The 23,161-nt window shown below is 39.0% G+C and overlaps 3 protein-coding genes across 4 annotated transcripts; 1 reads left to right on the forward strand and 2 right to left on the reverse strand.

The window, feature by feature from the left end:
* Nucleotides 1–1,266: 1,266 nt before the first annotated feature.
* Nucleotides 1,267–3,398, reverse strand: LOC136245969 (uncharacterized). The gene is made up of 4 exons (XM_066037420.1): nt 3,080–3,398; nt 2,786–3,018; nt 1,475–1,767; nt 1,267–1,423 (listed from the first exon to the last, which is right to left on the reverse strand). The coding sequence occupies exons 1-4, from the start codon at nt 3,396–3,398 to the stop codon at nt 1,267–1,269; spliced, it is 1,002 nt and encodes a 333-aa protein (XP_065893492.1).
* Nucleotides 3,399–3,473: 75 nt separating this feature from the next.
* Nucleotides 3,474–22,851, forward strand: LOC136245970 (uncharacterized). The gene is made up of 10 exons (XM_066037421.1): nt 3,474–3,854; nt 3,994–4,332; nt 5,997–6,110; nt 14,148–14,258; nt 14,306–14,353; nt 14,402–14,545; nt 14,606–14,779; nt 15,914–15,988; nt 16,039–16,116; nt 22,648–22,851. Exons 1-10 carry the CDS (start codon nt 3,474–3,476, stop codon nt 22,849–22,851), a joined length of 1,668 nt encoding a protein of 555 aa, XP_065893493.1.
* On the reverse strand, nt 9,008–13,865 carry LOC136245664 (uncharacterized). 2 transcript variants are annotated; one of them, XM_066037157.1, is made up of 13 exons: nt 13,239–13,865; nt 13,140–13,182; nt 12,647–13,094; nt 12,451–12,600; nt 12,317–12,403; nt 11,986–12,262; nt 11,429–11,866; nt 11,210–11,353; nt 10,965–11,141; nt 10,736–10,917; nt 10,426–10,685; nt 10,315–10,377; nt 9,008–10,264 (listed from the first exon to the last, which is right to left on the reverse strand). In XM_066037157.1, the coding sequence occupies exons 1-13, from the start codon at nt 13,642–13,644 to the stop codon at nt 10,018–10,020; spliced, it is 2,922 nt and encodes a 973-aa protein (XP_065893229.1). In that variant the 5' UTR covers nt 13,645–13,865; the 3' UTR covers nt 9,008–10,017. The 2 variants fall into 2 exon arrangements, with proteins under 2 accessions (XP_065893229.1, XP_065893228.1); XM_066037156.1 differs by having other exon boundaries at nt 10,315–10,685.
* Nucleotides 22,852–23,161: the final 310 nt, after the last annotated feature.

The following is a 23,161-nucleotide window of genomic DNA, read 5'->3' on the forward strand; positions in this document are numbered from 1 at the left end:
CCATTAAGTTTACTTATACTGATACTGATAAGCTGGGTAAAATTGCCATGCTCTTGAATAACAACAAAAGTGTATCTACAGACCATCACCAGTATGTTTCTGCTGTTCACAACATGCAGTCTATACTTTTATCATTAGCTACTTGTGGCATAGCCTACATGTATAGCTAGTTATCAGAGGCGTAGCTAAGGGGGGGCATTTGCCCCCCCATCACTAAATGATTTTTTTAAAACCTTCGTCACAAGTTTACCAGTATTAAACTGACACGCAAATGACTGTAAATTATGTACACTACTACGCGGTATCACCACTGCAGGGGTTGCTAGTGAATGCGCACACACAACATTCAACTCGCTCGTGAATCCATCAAACGAAAATATTAGAGACATACTTCTATATTTAGCCTAGATTACTCGCGTGATAGAACATTTTTGAATCTAAAAAGAGTGACCCGCTTCTCCGCAGCAGGAGTCACAACTCACAAGTGACAAAGGAGACCAGATGACGCTACGAACCTGCTGCCTACGAGGTGATAAAGTGTTAGCTAAATAAATGTACCAAGTTTATTTTATCGAATCGATCACACTGGACCTTTGTACGTACGGCAGTGCAGTGTGTTTTTACTTTGTCAGTCAGTCAGGTGGATCAGTCAAGCTTACAAGTTCTGCTAGCAAGACAGGTGGGATTTTGTGCAATACACGGCATTTGAATATCGCCGAGTGAAGTGAGTGAATACGTCATCCTGTCAGCAGTGTGCTAGGATGCAGCACAGGCTGTGGCTAACGTAAAGTAACTTGTATTTGCACTAAAGTATTAGCTCTACCGGACTGGATGAATTTGTTGGAGTACAGTTGTGGCACGTGCGATGATGCTCGACGAATATAGCTACCTCGATTGGAAGCAGTCAGTACTGAAATAGTTAGCTACGTAGCTAGTTATTTAAGCTGTAATAATACAACACCGTATGTTGGCTAGCCCCCCATTGGGTCATTAGCCTTTCTTTTGCAATCATGAATGATTTTGAGTGTTTCGTGGGGGCATGCCTGCCTCTCCATCACCTTCTGGCTAGCACCGCCCCTGCTAGTTATACATTGCAATAATTATATGTTTTGTATTTGTTTTTTGTATAGCTTGTAATTGTGTCTTGAATACATGCATATATTTATTGGGGATGGTCTCATAGTTCTTTGGCTTCATTCTCCAATTAGTAATATAATCAAATCAAGTATTTTAAATATTATTCACACACACACACACCATACACGTTTATGGCAGAGGATGCTTGGCTGCTATTTGTTCGAACAGCTTTTGAAAAGCACCCTGTGTTGACGTTCCATATCTCTCCCTCCACATGAACTCGTCCAAGTATGAAGGCAGGCTTTCCCTCCTGACTCCTCTCATAGCTTTCAGTGAGAGCTTTACTCTAAATGAATTAAGGCAGCCAAGGTATACACTTGGTCAGCATCATGGATACCTGTTCCAGTAGGTTTCTATGGTATTAGTATGAACTCCAGTGCCAGTAATAAACTGCCTCGAGTGGTTGACTGTCTCATGTCTTAGTATTCCAGGTAGCGCACCTATTCCGTTATATGCTGCCCACATATCTGACCACACTGTGGTCCCTGGATTTATGTGATCAGAAATGATCGGCAATAGGGTTGCTGCATCTCTCTGGTCTACAATTTCCATGTACCCCAAAGCAGGAGCATGGCTGATGTCCACCATTCCGAACACCCACACTGGGGGCAAAGCATGACCACGTTTATTCTGCAATTGAAATTGTATAAAAAGTAAACATGCATGTACTTTACACTTACCACATTATTATAATTTGGCTGTATATTGTACATCGTATAGTACTTAAACATACATGGCATACGTAGATATATACAGAGCTCTCTGGTATAAATAGGTAGTTTTGTTCTGCTGTATTAAATTTTAGAGCTCTAGGAAATTTGCTAATGTAGCTAGTCCACCAAACAAAGGGCTCAGTGGAATGGTACGCAGAATGCAGAGACATCGAAACTCCTTTCTTCGAACCAGTTCTGAAAATTTCCTTACATTCCAGTAAACAGTAGTTACATATATAGGCTAATCACAAATATATGTTGTGAATACTACATTATGCAACTAAAAATGGTAAATCATGTCATCTTGGAAATACAGTAGACCCTTGGTTATCCTACCCCCGTTTATCCGAACCCTCGTTTATCCGAAATTTGAAAGGACTGTTTAATTAGAGTATTTTGAGTACAAGTGTGTGTTCTATTAGAGTATTTCAATGGAGCTCTGTATATAAATGTATGCATTGTGCTTCAGATATCCGAACTATTCACTTATCTGAACACTTACCATTTCCTGAGACACATTGGGGTTCGGATAACCGAGGGTCTACTGTAGCATAGAAGGTATAGTGTCTAATCACTGGACTTTGACTACTGACATGAAACACTTTCAAGCACAGTGTAAGTGCATTGCATAATGTATATCAGTTCACATTGGCTTGTCCCAATCCCCATTATATTCACATTCACCAGTCAGTGCTAATAAAACATTAGCATTAGCTAACCAGTCCCTTAAGTGTACAGCAAACCAACCCTCAAAATGCGCAAAGCCAAAAAAATGCCAATAGAGTATGCAATTAACATAGGATCAGCAAAGTTTACAGTATCTTCACAATATTCGATATCAAGCAAAGATTTTAATATCTTGAAAATCAAGATTTTTCATTAGTTAATTAGTTTAGAATGTACTTTTGTCAATGTCATGTAGTAACGTAACATACCTTCCCTTGGTGAGTAAATACAGACTCATCAATCTGTACTATCTGACCTGGACCACCTAATTTTATGTCAGGTCCATTGACTAAAGTCCATGAGCAGATATCACGGCACCACTGGTAAACATTTATGCCCATTTTTTTGCCAACATTTACATCTCCAATGGCTTGTGAAAGACTCCGTTTTGTAGCCCACGAGTAGACTAGATACATCAGTTTATTTAGTGGGCATCTTACACCTATATAAGTAAGTAATATTAGTTAGTAGTATAGTCAACATATTAATAGGCCGGTACCCACCTTCAAACCACGAGCCACTACGAATACTTTTGATGGAGCTACAGTCTGGGCATCTCCAAGCCCACTTGTCATTTTGTGTGCCTTCACGGTTCCGTTGGACCATGTCCATGTTTGTGCTGCAAATGTTACAATGCATCGTGTTAGCTAAGAGGCCTTGCGCCTGCAGCCAGGTAATCGTTTTCATTCTCCCAGCAGCAGTATCATCAGTAAAAATATATTGAGCAATTGCTGATAAACTCATGGCTAGGCTACGCTCGACAATGATCAAACTAGCCGAATGATGCCGGATGCATGCCCCGGAATCATTAGCTAACCGCATGACTCCATACAAGTGTTATGTTAGCTTTGCACATGTTCACTACTTCATTATGTTTTATTTCGGCCTAACTAGATGATGGCTACGATTGAGGTCGTATTTGAATTTAAAGCGTACACGTGCGTCTTGCGCACTACGAAAGCCAAATTATGCAGAGAAATAGAGCAACATCTCCGCAGAGTGTTTGCTGCAGATGATCCCTACGTTTTGTCAACATGCCCCTCGACCTGCCCTACAGGGAGTGCACTGCCACACAGCCGGGAGCGGATTAACATATTTTATTTGCAGCGATACAATGCCAAACACGACCGTTTTGTTAACATAGACTCTGTGGAGGAAATCAATGAAGGGGATAAGATCTCAGTAACTAAGCTTGATTCTGAAGATGGAGTCGACATGTACAGTGCATCGGCCCAGGATGAAGCGGGACATCAGCGCCCTGATGTTGTCAACTCGGAAGTAAGTAGGCTAGCTATGGTATATAGCTATACGTGAAGCTATATAGCCTTAGTTTTTTCCCCGGGCTAGGTAGCTACTGTATAGCTATATATGCCCTGTTGTCACATTATACTGATAGTTATATAATTCACATATATAGATGCCAACAACTGAGAGTAAAGCGAAAGGTAAAACCAGCAGAAAAAGAGTCTGTGTCAATGTAATGATGCTGGAAAAATATCAGAGTGATGTGCCAAAAGGGGAGGCAAGAAAACGACTGAAACATAATGGAAAAGAAAAGAGAATTTATGCCAGTAGGGATGATGACCATAAACACATACAAGAAAAGATTAACTGGGCTTTTCATACTGATAGATACGTATTTCTAGAATGCATCAAAGGAGGGAACAAGTTGATTGTCAGCTCAAATCAACAAATGGATGGCAGGGATGTCATTGAAAGACGTGGGTGTCTTTACTTATGTAAAAGTACCACCAAGGTATGTAGAATATATAGCCATTGCCAAGTTTGGATGGACAAAAGGCTATGATTAAAAAGAATGTAACTGTTGCAGACATATGGAATGCAAATTTAAGACAACATACTGCTGCTGTTAGGTAGCTAACGTCAAAATTTATCAACCATCTATTAATGCATGATTTAGCATCAGAAAATCAGGAAAATATTGGTGCATTATCACCTGGCAATTCAGTATTATAATATTGCATTTTTAGTACAAATGTATGAGAAAATGCAATATTATAAAATACTGATGTCAGGTGATAACACCAATATTTTCCTGATTTTCTGATGCTAAACCATGTATTAGTAGTTGTTTGATAACTTTTGCTGTTACCAAACAGCAAAACAGCAAAACAACAACAGTCTTTTCACTGTGCACTATCAGTGTCACCTTAAATTTGCATTTGTATAGCTACATATGTTTGTAACACATTCTTTTTTTTCTTTCATCATAACTTTATGTCCATCCAAAGCACAGACAAAGTTGGTAATGCCATACTGCATGCATGTGTTACATTTCAACTAAACAAAATTAACTGATTTAGCCAAAACAGAGTTTGTTTGGCTATTTATACCTCAACAAGCAGTTACGTACTGTATATGCTTAGAATTGTTATTATAATCAGTTGTTATGGTTGTAAGCAAGTATTTAAAATGCTTCAAATAGTATATTTTGCAGGTGGCTAATAATATTATATTTATGCAGACAATACAGATTAAATCAACAAATCTAGTGTTGCATTAAGTGTGTGGGTATGCGTTAACTGTAAGGTATGTATTATGCAGCATGATACCTGCCCCATGTGATTTCCAGACATACTCTGATTTAGCACATACCCACTCACTTAATGTAACAGCAGATTTGTTAATTGATTACAGAACTGAATAAGGATATTTATTTGCACTGACCAGAGGAGGTTGGAAACATAGCAAGTGCTAGGAAAATTTTTCATGTTAATTACATTCTTGAGATTGTAAGGTCGGATATACATTGAAGGAGGACAGCAGCATTGAATGGTGGCTATGATGCTCCTCTCTAACATTGATATGGTCCTTCCGAGAGCTTTCTTCATTGTTCCAGTCTTGCAAAGAGGACGCATGTCACAATAGCCTTTGTGATGTTACGCTGTGTAGGATGACCTCTTAGGTATTTATTCATACTATTTTCTTGAATAGGACTTCGTCTTTGTCTTTCTATACTGAGTAATTTGTATCATTCATGGCCTGGCGTGAGTTCTTGTGTGATTTCTAGGTTGTCTAAATTTAAAATCTGCTGATTTCAGTGGGGCTTACCAGCACTTAACTTAATGCTGCCATGTATTCATCATAATTATTTCATCAATCGAGAGGTATTTCAGTACCCAAAGAGATTCAGTACGCTTTTCAATACAAAATCATTGGGCTCATGTGCACACTTCCAACCTCTCTGTGCACTGACCAAGGCTTACTTGTTAAATTAGGGTATAAAACAATTGAACAAGCAGATACTAAACCATCCACTTAATGCAACAACAGGTATACCTCAGACCACTTTACTGTTGTTCTCTATCAACTTTGAATCACTGTAATTACAACCTAGCTAAAATTAATGGAACATGCAGTACAGCCATGCAAACATAATATACAAATGAACTTTTCTAGAAGTCTCCAAAGGCTACCTCAAATTCTTGTGTACCTGGACCTAGTACAGGATCCCATGACGATGATCTTCCACCACCTACATTTCTCTGGAAAAGGTTAAGATGTTTTGAAAAGGTATGTGTTCATGAACACACTGTACATACCTGTTGCAAGTATAGTGTTTTGTTTAGCTAAATCTACATAAGTTTGCATTTTGATAGGTATGCGTGTTCCCACAGACTCTATTATTTTAAGAATCTGAACACTGCAAAATTAATTTGGTTTTTGCTTTATAACTGTAGTGTAACTCCATTGTTTTCAAACCATTAAAAGGTGCTGCTACAACAATTAAGCCTATGTATCTACACATCAATTTTCAAGGTATTCCCACATGCTGAATTACCCTGTAGCTGTAACAAAAATTTGATTATATTTACATGAATGACACCGTGATATTTGCACAAACTTAGTATGTAAATTCTGTTTTATTTATTTATTTATTTATTAAAGGCTTACAGCACAAATACTGAATATCTGTAAGACACCTGGTCATACAGCCTCATTAAAGATGTTATTTTGCAGTTGTAACATGGACACAAATGATTTGCCTGATATGTACGTATACCCAAAGCCTGAGTGCTGCGGGAATACGTATCAGGCAAATCATGAGTGCCCATGTTACAGCTAATATGTAACACTTCAATTCAGACTGATAGCTTGATGCCAATACAACTTTAACCACTGGGCTCATTCTATATGCATTCCAAGTAACATTGTAGCTATGTCCTACCGATATCAAGGAAAAATCAAGTAGGCCAAATTTTGGCAAATTTAAATGCATTCGCATTGTTTAAAGGCATTATACTAAAGACCTAAAGAGGAAATCCTCATTATAGAGTGTTTTAACTCATGTTGTCATTAATGTGGGCATTGCTGCAATCAAAACGTGCCGAATTGCTTGTGAATGCACTGAAAGACTAGTGCTTGCCTTAAAGAAACATATCCCAACTTGTAGAACACCAAGGATACTGAAACAGCACAACACTTCAATTTGTGATAATCCACAGGAAAAAAATTAGCATTTCCTTGTGTATGAAATTTTAGGAAGTGTATAGTATAGTTCAAGTTTCAAGAGATTTACTGCCACTGGAAATTTGCATATTTACTGCACATTTTCTTTGGTAGTATAGGGCACAATTTTCCTTGACATTTCCTGAAACATTATAGTTGGTGTTTCAGGCACATTTCCCAATCCAGTATAGTTGGTGTTTCAGGCACATTTCCCAAGTTACACAAAAAAGCTGCATTTCCAGTATTTGGAAATCTCCAGTAAATGTACAGAAATTTCACATTTCTGTACATTTCCAGTATGGAAATGTGCAAATTTCCTTGACATTTCCTAATAGCAGGATTGATGGTATTTCTTGACATTTCCTAATGCAGGAATAATGAAATTTAATGACATTTCTTAAACACAGGAAAGACCAAATTTCCAGAAATTTCTTGACATTTCCAGCATTCAGGATGGACAGACCAAAATGCAAATTTCCTGTCTAGGAAATGTCAGTAAATGTCATGTGTCATCACATTTCCTAAACTCAGTATAGACGGAGGACAGTATAGTACCAATGTGCTATATCAGTTCAGGACAAATGACATTTATGGACATGGACACATGACATTTATGGACATCTCCTTAGTAAATCTCACGTAAATGTCAAATTTCTGAATAGTATAGGAAATGTCACTGCATGCCATGTGTCCTTAACTTAGTAAATCTCATGTAAATGTCAAATTTCTGAAATATAGGAAATGTCACTGCTGCCATGTGTCCTTACTTAGGAAATCTCATGTAAATGTCAAATTTCTGCATGCCATGTGTCCTTGACTTAGTAAATCTCATATAAATGTCAAATTTCTGAATAGTACAGGAAATGTCACTGCATGCCATGTGTCCTTGACTTAGTAAATCTCATATAAATGTCAAATTTCTGAATAGTATAGGAAATATCATTGCATGCCATGTGTCCTTGACTTAGTAAATCTCACGTAAATGTCAAATTTCTGAATAGTATAGGAAATGTCACTGCATGCCATGTGTTCTTGACTTAGTAAATCTCATGTAAATGTCAAATTTCTGAACACCAGCAGGAAATCTAACAGCATGTCAAATTTTTGGCAGAGGAAATGTCTAGAAATATGAAATTTCTGATGTTTTAGGAAATGTCACGACATGTGACATTTACAGTATGCTGATTTACCACAGGTTTGATATAGTAAATTCCACACTGACATTTCCTGTACATTTCCATGCTGATTTTTGGTCCGGGAATGTCACTTTTTTTTCCTGTGATCATCACATTAGCATTAATTTGTTCCCACAAACGATTTTGGTCTGAGCTTGTATAAAACAAACAGAGGGCAGTACCACCACCTCATCCACATCAAGGCCATGCTTGCTTTGATGAAAGTGGCTTGCTATTTTGAAGTGTAACTACTTTCCCGGTATATATATATATCAATGTTAGATGTCTCCCTGTAAAGAGGTATACATGACAAATGTATCCTCCTTTGATCTGAGGTGATCTTACCTTAAGCCCAGAGGAGGTCGGAAGCGTAATAAGCGCAACGAAAAAATATTCTTGATAATTGCATTCTTGAAATTTTAAGATTGCGTTTGGTGGTGAAAGCACGGGAGCCTCTGCGGGAGCGTTAACTATTCTTTCAAAAGGGAACGTTTTACGTTATGTAGTTCCAAGCTTCCCCGTCTACAGTGCGGAGCTCACTGAAATCAAAATTCAGTGGGAAGAGGAAGACGGGAGTTTGCTCGTGTTTGACGCGTTTGCCAGAAACTGTGATGATATCAACCAGGAGTTACCTGCGATTGCCGAGATACCCTACAGCTATGACAATGCCTTCCTTCATGATAGACGTATGTTTTGCTTAATATATATATATATAGTGTTATTGAGTATTATGTTTTTATATATAGGCGGATGAATTCAGTAAATCTATTGATTTGAGTGGTTACAATCTGTTCAGAGGTACATTGGTCTTCATAATGTGGAAGTGGACTTGGCTAGACCCCCAGAGTGACAGTGAAAGTGATACCAGTTTTGCATACAGCGATGCAAATGCCAACTTCAGCTCTCAAGAGCTGGACAGCACTAGTGACGAGCCCATGTCAGAAGAAGAGATACCACCAATTACACACTCGGTTGTATTCAAGAGCATTGGCTGCCATAAAGAACTGCGGTATCAGGAGCTACTTTCTTTAGCAAAGAAAAGAATTAATGATGGTTTGATAGTTCCAGTAAAACTACAGTCTGAACCGGACAATTCGTTTGATAACAAAGCCATTGCAATAATGTGTCAAATCAACCAAGATAAATGGGAGAGGTTTGGCTACATCGTAAAAGAGGCACTAGACGACGTTCATGAGGCCATCAACAACCACAAAATTTTGAGTGTATCCTTCGCATGGATAAAGTACATTGTCTACTTCAAGTGTCCCGGATGGTATGCCGGAGTCAAAATAACCAGGAGTGGTGACTGGTCAGATGTTGTACTTCGAAGTCGTGCGAACGATTACATGTGATTATCATCATTACTGTAATTGTACGCAAGTATTATTTGTTAGATGAGCTGCAGTATGAATGTTCATGTGTACACTGGTTAGGGGTACCGGGTGGTGGTGGGAGGTCAACTGGCAAGTTGTGAAATTTTGCACGTATCGATGAATCACCACGGATAGCCATGGTGACTCTGTTATTGGCTCCGAGTAGTTCATATCTAGGTAAGCGGACAGGTCTCTTTTCCTTTGCAGGCTTGGTGTTGAAATCTGGCATCAAATCTTGATAAAACTGATAGCGTCCTGATGTATAATAATAGAACGGCAGATCGAGGTCCATTCTTTTGATGAATTCTTCGGTCACTTTTCTCCAACTATAATACACCTGTGAACAAAAGTTTGATTACAAGTTAAAATGTCCTGTAATGAGGATTTAAAATTACGCTTTATACTTAGTGTTTGTTGCTTGCTTTAACTATGAGTTAAAGGTTGCCATATAATCAGCATACAACATACCTCTTTCAATGTGAAGTCTTTGCCCACACTGTCTCGAAGCACACTGAAAAAGCACTCCACATCATCAGTTGAGCTGGCATGCGGGTGTTCAGAAGGGAGATTGTTCCTGGAGCAGAACTTGCACCTCCATTCTTTTGACTCGATATTAGCAATCAAAGCAACGAGTGTTTCCCTGCTAATTCCTTGTATGTTGTTGATACTCCTGGACAGTGTTAATATGTACGATTATGCATAACAACCAAATTCACATACCGGTTCACTTCCAATAGACTAAAATCCCTCAATCCCTCATCTGTATGCCAAGGCATAAGATCGTCTAAAAGAAAGCACAGCAACTCCTTGTTGAACTGACGTCGCTGCCCATCTGTCAGTCCTCTCTCATCAGAAGCCCGTCTCCAGTTACGTATTACTTGAAGGAATTTAGCCTCTACTGCATAGCCCTTATTTTCCATCCACCTTATCAAGCTTTCACTGAACAGTCTTTCCACATCCTGAACACTTTGCTTACGCACACCAGATAGGGCCGAATACGTCAAACCAGATGATGTGTCATGTACTGCCTCCACAAATCTTTCTAACTGTATGTCAATGGGACCACCTTGTCTGAGGCTCTGAGCAATACGCTAAAATTAAACAAATCTGCAACAATTGTATTTGAAAGAAATAACACTACCTTGAACACATGACCTTCATCTTCGCGTTCACAAAATCCTGCTCCAGTCAATGGGTGCACTTCTGGCACATACAAATGATCTTTAAAAGGCACACCCTTTGAATGCCAATCATTAATTAGATACTTGTACTCTAATTGTGCCAGAAGAGAACGAAGTTTTTCAACTCTAGTCTCGTCCTTGCCTGAAAAGATACACCAATGACATTTGTCATTTTAAAGGCAGTCTTACCATCTATCCAGGTGTGAATGGTTCCTACGTACTTGGGAGGTACTGTTCGCAACCTTAATCGTTCTATGACATCATCTATTGTGGCACCTTCCTCATTCCACTGGTATACCTCCCGCAGCAAGTCAGAATTAACTGCTGGGTTTCTCACTCTAGCAACGACCCTTCCATCTCTTTCCACTACAACATACAAGACAGATACTGTAACTTGCTATGCATTTCAAAGCAGCTACAATACATGTACATACACAATGGCATAATCATCCCAGACATTGTCTTAAAGCCCATCCGTGAATACTTGGCTCTGACATCAGCTCGGATTTGTAGCACTGATAGTGGTCTGGTATTCCCTTTAGTGCGTAGTGAATTCCATTCACCGTCAGTAACAAAACCTAAGTATAAATGTAAAAATGCACATGTAAAACAATGCTGTAGATCTAGAATAACGTACATATATAACACCTCACCTGCAACTTTCATCTGACGCTTAGACATTTCCTGGATAATTTTGTTAGCAAGCTGACGGACTGTCGAGTCTGCAAGTCCTTTGTATGGTAAACATTGTACTGGGAGGGCATAAGGTTTCTTTCTCCGCTCTTCACTGCTTATCATGAACACAAGCACATGAGTAGCAGCAGTGCGTTGATGACGTGTTACCCCCTTAATGAAAATGACCAAGTCCTTACGAATAATACTTAACTGGCAAGGAACATTTTCTACTTCCCACACAGCATCATTGTGATTAATCTTGGCAATCAGTTGGGTAATGTTAGCATACAATTTCCTGCCCATCTCATTCAGTTCACTTAGTTCTTTCACTTTCCATGCCAAATTAATCAACTCTTGTTCACTGTGCTTGACATTCATCATCTTCTCTGAGTACCTGTTATTGGAAGCTGCCAACTCTACAAAATATCCAAATAATAATATTATCCCTGTACACTTCCTATATACCAATGAAGTGTAGTGTGCGTGTGTGAGTGTGTTGTATGTAATGTGTGTGTGTAGTGTGTGCACACAATACCTGAGTGTATAAACTGTAAATCTTTCTTAACATCACATAAAACCTCTTCTAGCTCTCTACAAGCACTTTGGCGGCTCAGTGCAACCATCTCTACTGTCTTCAAGCGCTTTCTGTATTCTTCATATTGCTTTTGGAGAGAGCCATCTGCTAAGTCCACATCCCCACTCCACAACATCTTAGTTGACTCTTTCAATCCCTTGGTTATATCGCAGCCATCTGCCTTCAGCCACCACCATGTATCATGGGTGGATTTGGCTGCCTCATCAAGTACACTCGCCTGTTGTGACCATTATCACAAAGTCTATCATAACATGTTGTGCTTATGATTTACTTGTATCCGAGAATCCACAGTTGTCTTGCTGGTTGCAATATCACGCCTAATTGTTCTGTTGGATATCGCAGGGATGTTGACTAGTGCCTAAGCATATAAATACAAGATGTATGTTGAACTTAATGCACCGATACCTCCATAGTGTGTTGACTTTGGGCTACGCTGTCTGAGTCCTGACGTGACACTATGCTCCACATAGGACCACAATGTAAACTGAGCCATTTATGCCCGAAGTGAGAGTACATGGTCTGCTGCCATGACCGGTAGTCTGGTGGGCAACGGATCTATATCAAAAGGGTTGAATTTACCATTGTGCATATTAAAACATACCTTCTGCAAGTTATCTGCAGCAAAAAACTGTGCTATGTATTCTACCAAACCCATAGGCATTTGCTTGATTGGAAACCTTGTGTCAGTTTTATCTGGTCTGAATGTTCCTATTCCCTTTGCCAGATTGTATAGTACATTGGTACGTCCATTTTCATGCAAGTGTACAATGGCAGCAGCTGCATGACATAAAAAGTCATCTGGAACTGTAAGTGATGAAGCCGCTGACACATAAGACGTAAAAAGTCTAGATAAAACTTGCAAGTGGGTTTCCACAGGTAATCTACTAAACAAGTGTATGAGGGTAGATGGCTCCAAAGCCTCAGTCTGAACAGCGACACTCTCACCACTGGGGAGAACAGCAACTGGTACCACAGCATTTACTTGAGGCCGAGGAACTGGTGAAAAATTGTCACTATAGAAAGCCTCTGCATCCTTCGGAGACTTGTACCTATTTAAGAAGTAGTTGAATATGCATACATACAGTTGATCATACCTCTTGGCCAGCCAAAGAGTTACTTTGCTGCGGCATGCACTAGCTGCAAATGCCACAAATTGTGTCAATGAATAAAAAATAAAGGTGTATCATACATACCACTTCTGCAGACATTGGTCATGCCTCCTCTATTCTTCAAAAACTGACTAGCACTCTTCCAAAATGCTGCTTGCTTGTGAGAAGGCCAAGTGTCACCAGAAGTATGGAACAGCACAAACTCTGTTAGAGCCTTCAATTCGCTGTCTGACCACTCTTCCTTCGTCTTTTTAGGGGATCTGTGAGACTCATCCTTAGCATTCTCCGTTTCATAAGTCAGCCTTGATGGCAACAATCTCAGCGGTGATCCATCTCTCGATCCATCGTTGTTCGCCAGTTCGCGTAAGGGCACTCTCTTCTGCTGCCTTTCTGGTGTACATTGATTGGGCGAACTTCTGGGGCGTTTAGTCACGATGTGTCCTCGTCTAGGGCATCCCTCTCCCTCTTGTTCGCTCGTTAATGCAAACATTACAACGCCTAGTGGCCAGGCGCAACGGCCGCGAGATCTCGCGTGATCTCTGGAAATTCCAAGTTTAAAAAGTATCCTATTTTGGCGGGGCTTAACGGGGCTTAACGCGTCATTGTCATGTAATCGTTGTACTAAACATTCGAGATCGATTTCAGAAGCCCAAAAGGTTTAGTACGCTTTTCAGTACAAAACCATTGGGATCACGTGCACGCTTCCGACCTCCTCTGCCTTAAGCCAACATACTTACGATACATTTAATTTAGTGATCTACTATATTGAGAAAGTTAGCACATACAAAATTTAGCAATTTTATTAACTTGTGAATTGATGAAATCAATTAACCATACATCTTGCAGGTTTAGCATGCATTCAGCATACATTGGAGAAGGAACCGTGGAGCTATGCACGTGTTTTCTTTTTCCCATCAATATAGCCGCACCGGTATTCTTAGTACTATTATGTGTCTTGATATACCTGCTTTATATAGCATTATATTATGTCAGGGTACTACTGCAACTACAACTGCTGATGGTGAAGATTTAACTAGTTTTAGACGACTCAGAGAGGAGCAGGACAAAGAATTTGCTGATGCCTTAGCCATAGATGAAGCTAAGGTATGTATATTGCAATGACTGATCACAGTTTTTCAAAGAAAGTATAGGAAATAGAGAAAACAAAAGAGGAAGAAGCAGTGACAACACAACACAACGTATGTTATCTATGTACATATATGCTTAGACAGTTTTTTTGTTTATAGAATGTTGAAGCATTAAGGGAGCAGTTGTCTAAACAATTTACAGTGGATGGAATACCTGCTAACCAGCCCGGCATTACTATAGGATTTTGCTTACCAAAAGGTCTAAACATCTTCTACAGATTTGGTATGCAAAGCCATACAAAGGTACATAATTTTGTCATACAGTGTTACAATAGTATTTATGCCATCTGTTTACAAATTTAGGATCTCTATGAGTATGCATTTGCCATGGGGGATATGGTCCAACCATTCCTCCCAGTAACAGTGATTCCCAGGAAAGAGGTCCGTATTACTGGCTTATTAAGTGATGCTGGTTTAACAGATTCTACAATTCTTTATGTTGAAGTAAATGAAGAACATGGATTTATTCCTACTAAGGTACGTAGCATAATTATTATTGTACAGCATATACCGATATACAGTTGAGAATATGGAATTATAGCGAGTTTTCTGAACTCATGTTTTCTTTCTTTGATGTGGGATACTGGCTTCTTGAACCACATTCAACAATATTGTGTGTCTTGCTGTATTTTATAGCTAAGTACAGCCAGGAGTTCATAAGCCCATAGGGCAAGGAGTATACAACGACCGATGCGATAATACAAAATGCATAATCTAAATTAACGTGAGAGTAGTTGCATGGCAACAAGCTTTACCATAAATAAAATTGTTTTATACAGAATTATGTCATGCATAATGTACACGTGCTTCTTAATCGCTATCTAAGAGGGCCGTTTCACCTGATAAGACGTACAGGGCTCTTAATCTGCCATTCTCACGCAAAATAAACATATACAGTATCTCAAATAAATGGATTGTTACTATTATTAGATACAGGGTTGCTATGACAGTGGATCGCCTACGTTAATTTAGACTATGATACAGGCCATTCAGAGGTTTACTAAATCACTTAGTCACCTGACATGCTCATTTAGTCACCTGACATGCTTTTTAGTCACCTGACATGAGCACTCAAGCAATTTTGTATGCGATAAATAATTATAACACAAAAGACACACTGCAGTACTTAATAGTACTGTAACACTCTTCTTCTCAGTATCCTGCAAATGATTATGAGCAGTGTATCTACTGTTACCTTGGTTACCAGTCGAATAATTATTGAGAGTTTCAGAAATTGCCATTCTGCTGTTCTTCGTTGCTCTTTCGTGGTGTGCATGGCTACAAAAGTGCGTATTATAAACCATATGCTTAGTCTAAATAAGTTAGACACCGTGACCTACGGGAACTAAGCAATTTTGTAACCCCTCTGGCCCTTAGTAGCTCCCTCGCTGCGCTCGGGATGCTACAGCCTCGCGCCATATGGGTTACTAAATCGCTTAGTTCCCTTGGTCTTGATGTCTTGTAACTATTATTTAGATTTTGCTATTTGGCCGTTGTATACTCCTTGCCCTATGGGCTTATGAACTCCTGTTACAGTTGATGGCATATGAAAATTTATACCTGACACTTGCAATATGTATATGCACATTGTGTGTGTGTGTGTGTGTGTAGATCAATGCTGAGAATGAGAATAACATGGATGAGAATCACATGAATGAGAATAACATGAATGAGAATCGTATGGAAGTGAGTATAATTGCAATTCTATACATAAATACTGTAACTTTCATACCTAGCCCATTGTAATATCATCTGAATCAGATGAAGAGGAGGATTTAGAACATCAAAGGATGCTTCTGGATGAAACAGCAAAGGTAAGCTAGATGCAGCCATGCTTGTCCTGATAATTCATCCAAATCTCTGGATGGTTCAACGTCTACTTCATGAGCACGTGCAATATGTCTGCCGCACTCAAGGAAACATGGTGAAATACTTTGGTTGGAAATTAGAACAGTTGCATGTTCGACCATCCTGGTCGACCTTGAAAATTGAGTCATTAATGTGTAAACCATCATTACAAGCCTTCTGTCTCTATTAACAAGTGAAGGAAAATTAGGAATTTTAAACTAGGAGTAGGGACAATGTAGTACTCCAATAAAAAATACAGAAACAAGCTGGCTGGATCTGAGTAGTACGTAATGTCCAATTACAGTAGAACAATAAGAAGTGAATAACCCTACTTTGTTTCAGTACTTTTTATTGGAGTACTTCATTGTCCCTGCTCCTAGTTTGTTTTTTCTTTCACTTGTCTGTGAACTTTTTTGCAAGTAATTGATGACCACTAACAGGGTCATTGAAGTAGCCATTATGTTTTTAACAAGCAAGCGAGTGTTCTCAGCAATAGAATTATTGACTGTTCTCAGGCCCCACTGCTGACTGCTCTATTAGAGTATATCAATCTTTTCTAGCAATCATTGCCCAGCACAAGCCAATATAGTCAGTTTATTGCTGCATTAAACCATTTACATTGATATTTCAGCTCCAAATAGCTTCTATTCTTTTAGCTGATTGGAGTCTTTTATTTTTATGTGATTGCTTTATTAGAGTAATAATATACAGCAACTATATATATTAGAATTTACTGACTGCTCTATTAGAGTATCTTGATTTTTTAAATGGAATTATGCAATGTGCAGATTTTCTTACTATTTAGGCTTTGTAATCACTTCAATGCTAGCATAATTCACACATACCTATTATGCCTGTGGTTATGCCAGCATAATTGCTGCATCCCTAGCTGCTATAGATCATTCCTTATAGTTCTGAGCCCCAGAAACAGCAGTTAGCAATAAACCTTGTCCATATAACAGCATTTCCCTTGTCTCATTTGACAGACATTCCCTTCTAAACCCAGTCTAGAAAATATCTTGTAGTTATCATATAAAAATCTGATACACACTTATCTGGGCATTGTGACGTGCGACAGAAACCCAATGCAGCTAATGCCTGGTTACCATGATCAAGTCTTTCTTTCAACTAGCAATTTGGTAGTTTAACTTCTCTTCTGGTAGTAATAACTTGGTAGTAATACTTCCACTCTTGTGCTGCTTTCCCTCTTAATTAACCAGCCAATTGCATCAATGATTCTTCAGGGTCCAATCGTTCTAGATGGCTGCTTACTCTAACTTTAGTAACCAATCATCAAAGGCTGTCTTGACATCATCGACAGTAAAAGGATCTACTGGGGGTGCCTTTCCATAATGGGAAATGTAAGCATGACTTGTAACACGCACCACTAGCGGTACCTGTAGAACATACTGGTCTGCCAACAGAAACAACATGTATTCATTTGAGTTTCCTGCTGAGCTTGAGACCTCTGTCATTCCTAAACAGTTTGTTGCTCCAAGTTGGGTCACTCACTCAAACTCTTGCTGCAACTGTTGTTGACATGTTACAGTACTCTCCTGATGAGAAAGAGTAGGTGCTGTTGTTTTGTCCCATGTAGATGTTGTTGAACTACCCTGGTTACCTGACAAGAAAAGGTTAGGTGTTGTTGTTGTCATCCATGTGGTTGTTGTGATTCCATGGCTTCCCTGATGTTGTTGTTGTGGTATCCATGAGGTTGAGTTTGAGAGGGAAGACCCAGCAACTACTCCACCACCACTTGTTAGACCAGTTTTGCTACTCTCTAAAGAATATAACATACTAGCAAATTCCTTCACCACAGGATTGGGTGGTATTTCAGTCTGTTGGTAGTAACAATCTGGTAGCTCTGGAATTCCTGCAAAAGCTTGGAATGGCTGCTTCTGCCAGAAAAGATTTCAGTCTGGGTAGCTCCAGCTCTCTTGATTCCAGCATCTGCTATCTCTGTACTAGGATACCATCATACCTCAACATTTGCTCAATTTTCTTGCCAGACCTCCACTACCCTTTTGCACTTTTAAACTTAGCCTCCAATTGGTCATCTTCTCCCTTAGTTGACTTTAACTCCATAAGCAATGCCATTTCTCTTCTTCAAGGTTTTGAAGAACGTTGAGTGAGCTGAATTGTCAAGTCTATTCATCACTACAGCTTTCCTGAATAAAGGTAGGTGACTTACTTTTCTCATGTCTCACAGTAATAGACACATTCCAAACCACTTTTCATCCGCTATTTTGAATGGGGCCAGTGCCCATGGCATACAATGGTGTTTTCCCTCTTAATGCTCAAAGTCACAGTTGTTTCGTTCTTCTTTCATAAGTAGGAGTGTATTTAAAACAAAAGAAATGAAATGAGCTCGGAAAAGGAAACCACTGCCACTTCTCGTGAGATTGGTGACAAATGGAAATCCCTAAAGGAAGCTTGTTTCAGTCAAATTTCCACTCTCAGTAGCTGATAAACTTGTGAGTATGATATACGGACCATAGGTCTCCTCGCAGTGAGGTCATCGCGCTGGTATTTGACACATGGATTTACCGACTTGGAGTGGCCTTAAGGATAGGATGCTGGAATAGATGGAAGAAAATGTACTGTTTTATGATGTAATGTAATTGCTGAAATGGAGAATGCACAAGAAGTGTACAGGTACATGGGTACTCACTAAAGGGAAGAACACAGTAATGGTATTAAAGTATAGCTGCTACACAGCCACGGCAGCACACACAAGGTAGCTATGTGGTAATTCCAGTTTGTGTGAAGGTGATAATGTGTACTGCCAAGTGTAATATTAATGTTGAGAGGAGTCATGTGTATAGTGATGCATTTATAAGAACACATCAGATCTGGACAGACTAACAAACCTCATTACCATGTACATAGCTCATAGATGTGCCATACTTTTACGGTATTTCAGTGTACTGATGTTTGTTGAAAGGTATTAGATGTTTCTATAGAATAATGTCAGATCCTTTCTGTGGTGGTTATCTCTAATACTGATGACTCTACAAAGGTGGTATAACCAACCTATGTATACTATTCAACAACTTGGTACTTTCCACTGTGTTAATAACACAGCTGTTCTACACTTTTTGGAAGATCTGGCACTGGTGTCACTCCAGTAACATGAACTTGAATATGACTTGGGGGCGGGGGGAGGGTGTACAGAGGAGGGGATACAAAAGAATTTGCTACTATCTTTTTCTAATAAATTTCTACTGCATCATTATTACGATTATATGGTTTGTATTATTTAAAGGTATGCAGAGGCAATTTAAAGGTACGCAGAGGCAGATCTAGAAATTTTCAGAGGGGGTTTCCATTGTATACATACCTCTCCACACTTTTCAAACCTGAGACCATTATCTACAGTGTATGCTGAGACAAAAAAGGTCTCAGCAAGCTCCTCTAAGCTTTTCTGAGGCTGAAGACTGACTTATCAGCACTCAGCAACCATCTGACCTGAATCCGCCACTAGTACTGTGTCTCCCACTTGTCCGCTTGGTAAATAGATGTGGTGTGCATATATTTTCAGAGGGGGTTTCAGTGCAATGCCCTGTATCCACCACTGGTACATGTGACTCCTATATGCATATACCATGGATATCCCTACATTTGTAGGTGAATGGGTATGTATGCAGCTGTACTTCTGAATCCTGCTAGTGAAAATAAAAAGTGGAGATACCATGACTTGTCATATTCATGAATCTTGTTGGCGGCATATTTATATGGTGGAATCTCTCCATTCAGACACCCTGCACCATAGTTAAGTGTGCTTTTTAGATGAGCATCTTGACTTCACAAGTCTAAACATGTGAACGCCCATAGAACTGGGACAATGAACGAGTCTCCTGATTATCTAGGTGTTAGTTTGAGGGTTTCACTTCTGTATCAATTGATACATGAAGTGTGTTTGTCCAGTATACTATTGGGGGTTTATTTCAACAAGATTGCATTCACAACCTGTGATTTTTCTGGTAGCGCATGTGAATTAATATGCAAGTAATAGCCATCACTTAGGTACTTGTTACATAGTCACTCTTGGGACTACTCAGGCTCTGATCATCTGCTAAAAACTGGCTTGTATTAAGGATCCAGGTGAATTGTACTCTTCAGTGACTACTATATTGATAATAGTAGTTGTAGCACCAGCTGAGCACACAGAGGCTAATAAATAGCGAGTCACATAATGTTAAGTAGCTCCTTGTATCAGCAGATATGACAACTAGTGTTGTCGATATTTCAGTCCTGATAACCAGCTGCCTCTCACCAGAAACACACATTCTGTAACCTCAAAGACTTTCATGGCTCATTGTTCAACAGCACCGCTGTGTTCAAGCTGCTTTCATCACTGTATCCCTATGTAACGCAATCGTGATTATTATTCACAGTGGCCCCATTCAAAATGGCGGAAGGATGTTACTATGACGATTACGTAGTTTTGGAATGCATCTATTGGTGAAGTGTGTGTGTGCTGTCAACTTCCCACTAATCATAACCTCAATATCACTTCTGGTGGCTGCTGTAGGTAGGCCCAGGGCACCAGCCAGCTGCTGAAGATGTCCAAGTTTTAGTCTCTTAGAACACAAGGGGTATAAGCGTCTCCCTGAATTGCTCTATCTGAAGGATTCATTCTTCTCTACTCTCTTAGTAGACTTACACTACAATTCTAACAGTTCTCTAGAGATGCCTAAGCTTCTACAATTTACAGTAACTTATGTTTCTCACTGTAGCACTGTGACCTTTGTCTTCTTCTCCTCCAGAGTTGCTGGTTCTGCCAAGTTCTCACACTACGTAGCTGGTGACAGAATCTTGGTAGGGCCTCCACTGCAATGTAGCCCTTCTTGGTAAACCTCCTTGAAAGTAGACCCTGCTCAAGCTTGGTTCGGTGAGCAATAGTCTTACTAGTAACATTCAGCAGCAAAATACACAGCAGAAAAGAATCAGTCTATTTATGCTATGAAAATTATGATAGAATGTTCCATCACGTGACATCATAGCTCATGATAAATAGTTGCATCATAATAAAAATTTATAAGTTTCTCTAGTCAGGTCTTTATACACTACAGATGTTATATTAGAGTAGTTTATGTTGCCTGACTGTTTTATCGATGTTTTCACCAAATTCGTAATTCAGAACAAAGCTATAGGTGTTGCCATCATGTGGAAAACTATTGCATAAATATATCCTGTTCCATGATAGATTCCACATTATTAATGCTTCAAGTATTGTGTAAAATCCAAAGTGGTTTCCTGCTTGGTATGCTCCTGTGGAGGTGAAGTGGAAGACACTGATGACTTTGCAACCAATAATCAAACAGTAAACAGTAGTAATGCTGTTTAAGTAGGGATCACCCTCAAAGTGGCGTACCACCCAAACTTCTTTAAAAATCAGCCTACAAACATCTTACTCCATGAAAATCACCTTTACAAAATGCTAATCTTATACTGACACAGTATTAACCATAATAGTTGGAAACGTGATCTTACATACTATCCACGGTTAAACTGTATAGTCTTAAGTACACCAATATACTTTAGGCTCTTTTTATATATCTGAAGTTAGCTACCATACCTATTCCTTGGTAATCTCATGTTCCTAGTGACTACTAAAATGCTCAGAGGAGGCTGGACATAGAATTTTTAAATCGCCAAAATTCAAAATAAATTCCCTGCCTGCCTGCCTTTTGGATGGAGAAATCTGGCAAATTAATGGTCATTCACCAAATTCACTAAAGGTTAACGGCACATGTTTCCCTCATAATGCACTACATTAGCAAACATCTTCTAAACTTCAAACAACTAAGCATATGCAGGTTAATGGGCAATCAATTAAGTTAATAACATTGATTCAAGATGTGGCTTGCTCAGCCTTTGATGGTTTTACTCCAAAATATGATGTTCATTTAAGGAATAAGAGAAAAGTAATGGAGGTATACAGAAAAAATTTAAGTTCCAGGCCATGCTCAGTTGCAGTCATGCAATGCATCAACAATAATGCATATGCCACTAACCTATCAATACACATAATTATGTCCATAGTATCATTTCTTAACTTTGTGTAACAACTATTACAATATGGTACATTAACAGATTCACAACACATTAGCATATGTAGCTGCAACTTTAGGGAATGCTAGCATCATAGCCTCGCTGTATCTCAATATTATGCCTGTAGCATAAACAAGAATTTCTTTGTGATGATAGTATTATTAACTGATATACTGTAATATTATCAACTGTATCAGTGATCATGTGATGCTTTTGAGATGGTGAAAGTGTTGTTCCTGACTTTTTCAAGATAGCTTTGTTATAAAACTAATAGTTAACACATTGTTTTAGTTACATTTGCCAAATAGAAAGTTACGTACATGATCAACCATGCTGTATTTTCCATTCAGCAGTACTTTGTGGAATAAATAGCACAATTTTCCATGTACATAGTGTTTTAATTCTTGTGGAATGATTTATTCATTATATTTATACTGTAGGTCAATGTGGATTTGTGCCGGATTTGCACAGTTGATAAAAGAGACTGTGTTATCCTGCCTTGTGGTCATGCAGGAATATGCACCACATGTGCAAAGAAGGTAGAAGAGTCAAAGAAGAAATGCCCATTTTGCAGAGAGGATATTACCTCTATTCAGCGCATTTATTTTTGGGACAGTATAGGCAGACAGACTAATAAATTTTGATTCACAGATACAGGTATTTATAATTAATAATCAGTTTTGTTAGAGAATGGTGCCTCGAGATTTCCAAAGTTTACAGAGATTCTATACTGGTACACCTCTATATATATAAACACAGTTGCAAACTTGGAAAGGTAAACTGCATACTTTTTGGATCCATATCAAGATCAATTCCACACGGGCAAATAGATACTCCACATAGGTGATTATAAGGTATATCACAAAATATAAGGCCCAAGGATGGATCCCTAAGGTACACCACTGTCACAGCACACTAAATACTGAAGAAGAGGGAACATTCAAAATAACCCTC

Source organism: Dysidea avara, chromosome 15 (genome assembly GCF_963678975.1).
Source record: "Dysidea avara chromosome 15, odDysAvar1.4, whole genome shotgun sequence".
In the NCBI taxonomy this organism is placed as follows: Eukaryota; Metazoa; Porifera; class Demospongiae; order Dictyoceratida; family Dysideidae; genus Dysidea; species Dysidea avara.